Genomic DNA, 8705 nt, shown 5'->3' with positions numbered 1-8705 from the left:
TCTTAAAACGCAATTAAAACAAAATTACTAATTCATATATTAAATAACCAATTTATAACCATCAATGATCAACTATATGACAAATAACTGAAGAAAATAAGCTCTAAATTATCAAACATCCACTACAAAATCAACCATGACAAATAATCATCCATGATCATATATTAATTTTTGTCAAAACATGAGCTATAGATTTATACCTTCAACTGCCAAGGGGGTAATTCAGGGTTGAAAATTTCAGCAACAAACAAAGCAACCAACTGAGGCAACCAACTGAGAAATCGAAGCTCAAAATCAAACCCACCGAACCCACTGACAACAACCCACCTAAGTAACAAAGATCGAAGAAAGGAGCTCGAAATCGAAGATTAATTTTTGGGATCAAACCTCGAAATCAAAGCTCGAAATCGAAGAAAGGAGCTGAAGATCGAAGCTGAAAACTGAAACAACAAACCCAACCGACAACCCACCGGAGCTAACAAACTCACCGAAGCCAACAAACCCATCGAACCCACCGACAGAAATCGAAGCCAACAACCGAGCATCGTCTTTGAAAAAGAAATCGAAGAAAGCGCGAAGAGGATTGAGAAGAGGCGGGAGAAGATTAGCGGGAGAAGGCGGAAAACCAAATCTAGGGTTTTTGTGAAGAGGTGGGTTCCGAAAAACAAAAAGAAAGGGAATAGGTATGTGGTGTCAGTTTTTTCACCCAATTCCGCCCAAACCCATAGGATTTTGGTTTCCATACCCCCCCCCCCCCCCTCCTCTCCTCTCCTCTCCTCCCTCTTTTCTAACTTTATAGATTTCGAAATCTATAAAATTGTTATGAACCAAACTTAGGAATATGATTCATAAAGAATCTTTTATTTATAGTTTTGCCCCTATTAGATCCAATTCCTATTCTTATTCCTTAAAAAGAGTAAAACAAACACCCCCTTTGTGTTGATTATGAGAAAGCTATCGTTTCTTATGAAAGTATTAAGTATATCGTAGCCATAGGGTTAATTGCGCATAGAACCGTGTAATCTTGCACTTTGGAGCTGATATCATTCCACGAAGTTACTTTTTATTATTATTTGTCCGGTCGAGGTTAGTTACCTAGTCAAATATCGGATATCAAGATAGAAGCGGTTATCTCAAAGCTCTAAACATTCCACAAAGTTATGGAGAGGGGGTTATTTTTTTATTCTAACATATTTTATAGGTTGTGTGTTTTTTTATGGGCAAAAAACTGAGCTCACATAGTAACATTTACTTTTAGGAAGTTCGTTATAAATTCGTGATTTATGGGATTTTAATTTGGGTGTTTCTGATATCATTTTAACATTTTTAACTATTAAATCTAAACTTTAAAGTTATGGTGAAGACCGATAGCCATATTTTTATATTTTATGAGTTATATTTTTATAATGTAACAGGTCAAACACATGATCGTCCTCTGTTTGGGGGGAAAATTAATAATAATATTGCTTGCAAAATAACCAAGTTAATCGAAAATCACCTTACCTGATAGTGAATGTCATCTGTACTTCCTAGCATGAAATAATGTCATGCTGAATATTGTTTTTAAGTGATCGTGTGGTCACGTAAGTTCTAGAAACTGCTATTTAAAACTACTAAACTTTACAAAAATAAAAAGTAAATAACAAAAAAAAAAAAAAACGAGTGATGCATCCTAATCTCTGTGAGCAAATCGCCTAGATGAAAAAAAAGATACACGTTAAAAAGGGCAAAATGATCAGATTGGTATATTTTGACCAAGCCTCTACAAAATATATCAATCTGACCATTTTGCCCATTAAAAAGGCACGAAAAGAGACATGATTTGTTGTTGGTGGTACTATTTGGTAAACATAAACAATATTGTGTCCTAGGCCATTATCTATCATAAAAAATGATAACTATAATGCTTACTTAACTTCAATAGATCTCTTCGTCAAATCTAACTTAACCATTATGAACTAATTCAACATACGAAGGACGACTGCTAGATACGGGAAAGAATCTCTCAGAGTAGGTAGAATCGGCGAAGTAAACCCTAAAGCACTTGCCCATTAAGGACCAGATTGATTTCTAGAGTTAATCAGTATAAAATCTAGTTAAAAAGTTTCAAGAGTTCAATAATGACCCGAAATATATTATTTTCTACCGAACCGAACCGATTTAGGTTTAGAACCGAACCGAACCGAACTGTAGTAGTTCTTAGGAAATGAGCTATTATGGCTCAAAAGTAACACACAAATCAAGGGATCAATTTAAGAATGATGAATATGAACCGAACTAGTTCTTAGAAAATGAGCTATTATGACCCAAAAGTTAAAATACAAATCGAGGGATCAGTCTAAAAATGATGCATTTCAACTAAAAAATTAAGAACGACAAGTCGGTATAAAATTTTCCCCCCAAATCAAACCAATCTGAACATATTCTAAGGGCCCGTTTGGTTGATGTTTTTGGCATCGGATGTTGGGCAGAAAGTCTGCCAAAAGAGCATTTTTGGCAGGCTTTCTGTCCAAAACGTTTCTAAAAGAGGTGTTTTGGACAGCAAGCCTGTCAAAAGTGTTCTTTTAACAGGGTTTCTGTCCAACACCCGAGGCTAAAAACATCAATCAAACGGGCCTTAAAATCCAACCGGGTCGCCAAAATTTGGTCACATGACCGGTTCGGACTGATGAATGCTGGCATCTATTTTCAATTTTTTTTTGTTTGTTTGTTGTGACTACAACATAAATTTTCCAGTATCATGGCAGCAGGCATTGTTACAATTAAATTTGAACTTTAATATCGTAGTTGTTACTGTCCTGTGGTTCCGTTGCGATATAGAGACCGAAAAAAAAACAATAAATTAATACTCAAACCGCGTATGCTATTTTGTATTCTCGGTATAATTTTTGTCCCCTTTTTTTATAATTTTCTCTTTTTATATTTCTTTCTAGTCTCTCTCTCTCTCTCTCTCTCTCTCTCTCTCTTCCTCTTTTATTTCTCTCTCTCTCTCTCTCCCTTCTCTCTCTCTCTCACACTTCTTCTCATCTGAAGAGAGATGGGTTGCTTTCCTTGCTTTCAAAAGAAGGATCAGGTCGCTCAATCTTCAGGTACCTTGATGTTTATTTCTCTTTATTTCATATGGTAATGCTTAACTTGAAAGAACTTTTTATGGGTTTTCGGTGGTCTTTGAGTTTTGATCCGATGGTCGCTTATGTGAGCCGAAAGTTGTGATCTTGATGCGGTAGTTGATTGATCTGGATTTGGGTTTGATTGGGATTTTAAGTTGGGAAAAAGTTGGGATTTTGATTGGGGTTTGGGCTTATAATTTAATCAATATCAGTATGAGAGTTCCATACCCAGCCCAAGGTTCCTTTTTTCGAATTTTATTTGATTTTATCTTGTTATGTTTAAATGAATGTGAGATGGCGATCATGCATTTGCAACAGCTCAGTCGACGGGACTTTTGTTTGTACCACGATCAGAAAATTATTTTTACCTTGTACGTTATCAACTTGATGTATTAGAGTTTTAGCTAATTGAGCGAAACAGAGATTTTTTTTGTTGTTGGTTGGATTTGTATTTTATTTCCAGAATATTGAGTACTGCTTTGTATTTTTTTAATCCATTTATGGCCTGCAAAGAATGTCTTGTTACATTTCATTTAGGTTTATATATTTGTTATTTGATGTGGAACGCGTCTCGTTTTCTTCAGAGGAGAAACCGAAGCCAGCCCCATCATCAGAACCAAAGAAGCAGAACTCAGGGAATGTGAAGAAGGACAACTCAAAGGAAAACTCAAATAGAGGTTCTGAGCACATTGCTGCCCAGACTTTTACTTTTCGTGAACTCGCTACAGCTACCGGCAATTTCAGAGCCGATTGTCTTGTCGGAGAGGGAGGATTCGGTCGAGTTTATAAGGGAAAATTAGAGAGTATCAACCAGGTCAGTTCAGAGAAATGTTTACTGTTCAAAAGACCTATAGTATCCCAAATATGAACTAAATACTCCTTGATATCAAATTGGTAATTAATGAGCCATACTGGTTTCTTGCTCTTGTTGTGTAGCCTTCTCAATTTTGGAACAAATTCACTAAGCTAGAGAGCTGAGATGTGTTTATTGATCGTGTATATTTATGTTGTTTAATATTCTTTCCTACAGGTAGTAGCTATCAAGCAGCTCGATCGCAATGGCTTGCAAGGAAACAGGGAATTCCTTGTCGAAGTGCTAATGTTGAGTCTACTCCATCACCCTAATCTTGTTAATCTAATTGGTTATTGTGCCGATGGAGATCAAAGGCTCCTAGTCTATGAATACATGCCACTAGGATCACTAGAAGACCATCTCCATGGTATGGTATAATATAATCCTTCAACATTGCAGTCTCATTTGTCGCCACATACGGAATTCATTTGTCTAGATTTCATATGATGTAAATTTCTCCATTCCGATGTTCATCCCGCAGATCTTGGTTCAGATAGGAGGCGGCTTGACTGGAACACAAGAATGAAAATAGCTGCCGGTGCAGCTAAAGGATTGGAATATTTGCATGATAAAGCAAACCCTCCGGTTATATATCGTGATTTAAAATGCTCTAACATTTTGCTTGGAGAGGGATTTCACCCCAAGTTATCTGATTTTGGATTGGCAAAGCTTGGTCCTGTCGGTGATAAGACTCATGTTTCCACACGAGTGATGGGTACTTACGGATATTGTGCACCTGAATATGCTATGACGGGACAATTGACGCTAAAATCAGATGTATATAGCTTTGGGGTTGTTCTTCTTGAGATCATCACTGGAAGAAAGGCGATTGACAATTCAAGATCCGGTCCAGAGCACAACTTAGTTGCATGGGTAAGGAACTTTTGTTCATCATTTGTTTTCCGTCAGTAGATTATCCTCACATCAAAAAAGTAGATTATCCTCACATCATAAAAGATACTTGTATTATAAGCCCTTATGAAAATCTCATCTTGTTTTTATTTTATCTAAGATTTCCAATTCGTAATTTTCACTTAGCAAAGTTACGTATATGCAGTCTTGATGTTTCCATGAAGATAAAGATAGGTTGGGAGGTCATTTTCACTTCCTTTTTCTTTCTTTTTTCTTTTTTCTTTTTTCTATTTTCTATTTAAACCCTAATTATTTTCTTTGAACCATGAGATTGATGACGTTGCTCTAAAGTTTAGACCAGGAGCCTGCTATATTTGACTCACTAACTTGCAGTTGATTGTTAAAGGTGTTTATAAAACCTGCCGTAAATTTCAGTCCAGCTTGCATCTTGCTTTAATTGTTTTCTGTTCTCCTGTTTTATATGTCTGAGTAGTGATTTTTCTGGTGAAAATTTCTGTTGGGGGCCTTGTGAAATGAAAGTGGGGCCATAATAATTCCAATCATATTTTTTGGCTGATTCCTTTTGAGTGCCCTGGCTTGCCAACTAGCCTTTGATATTTTCTTAATATATTTTCCTTGAGATAATAGAATGAGCCCAGAAGTTAACATAATCATTAACATAAAATATTTCTTAGTGTATAACCTTGCATAAATGTTGATGCAAGTATCTTCCATTGTGCACNATTGACTAATACACATATAGGTGACTAGTGCTAAGTTGGGAAACCTCAGATATGGCTTTTACCAGATAATCTATGTTTAGGGACCAATTGTGTTTTCTGATAACTTATGTGTGTATCTGCAAGATACACATAAAACAGTGTACAATAGAATGCGATGGGGTGACACAAACAAAATTAAAGACCTGTTTATTTCTCGACACGGGATCATAATTTGTGCAAATATTCTCAACTGAAACTTCTTTTCAATTACTTTTATAGAAGCAGCATGTTTCTTTTTTTGTCTATAGGAATCATCTTCAAGAATCTTAATCTTCATTTCAGGCTCGACCTCTTTTCAAGGATAGGAGAAAGTTCCCTCAAATGGCTGATCCAATGCTTCAAGGGCAATACCCTTCAAGGGCCCTATATCAAGCACTTGCTGTAGCTGCAATGTGTGTTCAAGAGCAACCTTCAATGCGTCCTCTTATAGCTGATGTGGTCACTGCGCTCAGTTACCTTGCGTCACAAAATTACAATCCCAATAACCGAACATTTCAAAACTCTTCTCATTCTCCTCGAACAAAAAGAGATAGCGAAAACAAGCGAAGGATCTGAGAGTATACGAGAAAATTATCAGAATTTTATTCCATAATTTCGAGAGAAAAAGTGCACAATGCTCTGACTGATGCCCACACTGTTTTAGGAAAAGTTGCACTTTTTGGTTGATGTACATGTGATTTTGGGTCCCTGTTTTTATTTGCATTTTGTTAGAGAGGATGTTGTTTTTATTACTATCACATTTTCAAGAGAAGTAATGGGTGGGTCATGTACAAATTTTTTTCTGCTTTTTCACAGTGTCTCAAACTTTGTTTCATAAATTTTAGTATGGGTATCATTCGGTTTCCTATCAATATCCAATTTTAGTATGGGTATCATTCAGTTTCCTATCAATATCCACTTTTACAAGTTGTTTTTTTGGTACATATGATCAAGTATGTGTAATCCAAGAGACATCTAACATGCTGCAGTTTTGAGGGGTTTTTATTTCTAGCCCCAATTGTTTACTCAACTTTACCTCAAAACCCAATCACTATTGCTTGTATTCTTAAACTCAATTATCTTTTTTTTTGCCTTTAAACCTGATTTCCAAGATACAATAGGTAGAGCACTTGTATTTATACACAAACATGGTAAAAACGCCAAAATGCCCCTTTCAATACCCCCACTTAAACCAGTACTTTTCTCTCTCCTCTTCTTCCCTCTTTTCATCTCTTAGTCCTAACTAAAAAACCCAATTTCCCCCTTCTTCGCTTCTTCCCCGTTCTCAGCTCGTGTCCGTCTTGTGTTCATCATTGTCGCCGCCTCGTCATTGAGCCTTGACCGAGGTGAAATCCCCATTATGGCCGTTATACGCAAGTTGGAGCATGATTTCCCCTTCTTCGGCGCTTCTTCCCTGTTCTCCTCTTGTGTCTGTCACCGTCGCTGTCTTGTCACTGAGCCTTGACCGAGGTAAAATCTTCATTGTGACCGCTCTACGCAAGTTGGAGCATGACGTCATCGTCGGCAACAGGATCATTGGCCTTTACATCGCCCGCCACCTCATCCTCCACTCCGACCTCTCTGTTGCTCTCGTCGACGCCTCCGTCATTGCCTTCAACTCCACCTGTGCTGGTGAGCTTCGTAAGTTCTATGAGTGTAGCCAAGCCAATTGTTATATGCAAATTTCTCGGATTGTTCGTACTTTTGTGTGTATAAATATATATTTGGAGTTTGATTTGTAACATATTGTTCTGAGTTTGTTAGACTATGAAAGTAGATAATCTGAAAGTTTTGTGAATGTTATTTTGTTCTTGTGCAATTTTGTGAGTGCAACAAAACCTGATCTTGTATGCAAATTTCTCTTTGATTGATGGATTATTTGTTTGTAAATTTTATTTTTTATGTTGTATTCTCTTAGACAGGGAAAAATTCTGAAAGTATAGCATGGAGGAGATAGATTTTAGCATGGAGAAGATAGATTTTCATTGTAACATATTGTTCTGACTTCTATGTGTGTGTGTGTGTGTGTGTGTGTATAGCGTGGAGTTTGATTTGTAAGTGTAGCGTGATAACCTGAAAGTGTAGCGTGATAAATTGAAAGTGTAGCGTGATAACCTGTAAGTATAGCGTGATAAACTGAAAGTGTAGAGTGATAACATGTAAGTGTAGCGTGATAATTTGAAAGTATAGCGTGATAATTTGAAAGTGTAGCGTGATAAACTGTAAGTGTAGCGTGATAAACTGTAAGTGTAGCGTGATAAACTGTAAGTGCAGCATGATAAACTATAGTGTGGCGTGATAAACTGAAAGTGTAGCGTGATAACATGTAAGTGTAGCGTGATAAATTTAAAGTGTAGGGTGATAACCTGTAAGTATAGCGTGATAAAATGTAAGCGTAGCATGATAAACTGAAAGTGTAGCGTGATAACATGTAAGTGTAACATGATAAATTAAAAGTATAGGGTGATAAACTATAAGGGTACCATGATAAACTGTAAGTGTAGCGTGGTAAACTGAAAGTGTAGCGTAATAAATTATAAGTGTAGCGTGATAACATGTAAGTGTAGCGTGATAACCACCAAAATCACACCCTACACATTAATGAAGTTGAGAATTGATTGATGGATTGATAAGTGAGTGAAAATTAATTGATGAGTTTATAACAGTGGAAGAATGTAATAATAATGGATGAGAGAGGGGAGTTAATTGAGAAATGGAGAGAGAGAAAGGAAGGGGGGAGAGAGAGAGAGAGAGGGACGGTGGGTTCCCGCTATTTCTTTCCTCTCCCGTGCCTAACCGCATTAAATATGCGATTAGGCGCGGGAGGGGAGAGAAACAGAGGAACAGCCTCGTTCATCTCTCTCTCTCTCTCTCTCTCTCTCTCTCTCTCTCTCTCTCTCCACTTTCTTAAGTTTTTAAATTTTTTTAAAGTGGCCCACTTAATGAAGGACACATGAGATAAACTGAAAGGGTATAATTGGAATTTAAGGAAAAAAATTAAGGGGCCCACATATGCAAGTATTGTATTTTGAAAGTTTGGGTTCATCTATGTAGTAATCAGATGAACCGTAAAAGAAAATACCTATTAAACCGATCACAGGAATACCAGCTACAGTACCTATCAGCCAA

The 8705-nt window shown here is 36.8% G+C and overlaps 1 protein-coding gene across 1 annotated transcript; it reads left to right on the top strand.

Annotated features, from left to right (window-relative positions):
- Positions 2957-6482, top strand: LOC109848784 (probable serine/threonine-protein kinase PBL7). The gene is made up of 5 exons (XM_020418456.1): positions 2957-3089; positions 3695-3924; positions 4141-4330; positions 4445-4836; positions 5880-6482. The coding sequence occupies exons 1-5, from the start codon at positions 3038-3040 to the stop codon at positions 6150-6152; spliced, it is 1137 nt and encodes a 378-aa protein (XP_020274045.1). The 5' UTR covers positions 2957-3037; the 3' UTR covers positions 6153-6482.

The sequence above is a fragment of the Asparagus officinalis genome, chromosome 7 (genome assembly GCF_001876935.1).
Source record: "Asparagus officinalis chromosome 7, Aspof.V1, whole genome shotgun sequence".
In the NCBI taxonomy this organism is placed as follows: domain Eukaryota; kingdom Viridiplantae; phylum Streptophyta; class Magnoliopsida; order Asparagales; family Asparagaceae; genus Asparagus; species Asparagus officinalis.
The sequence above is the reverse complement of the archived record's forward strand: the minus strand, read 5'-3'. Positions and strand labels throughout refer to the sequence as shown.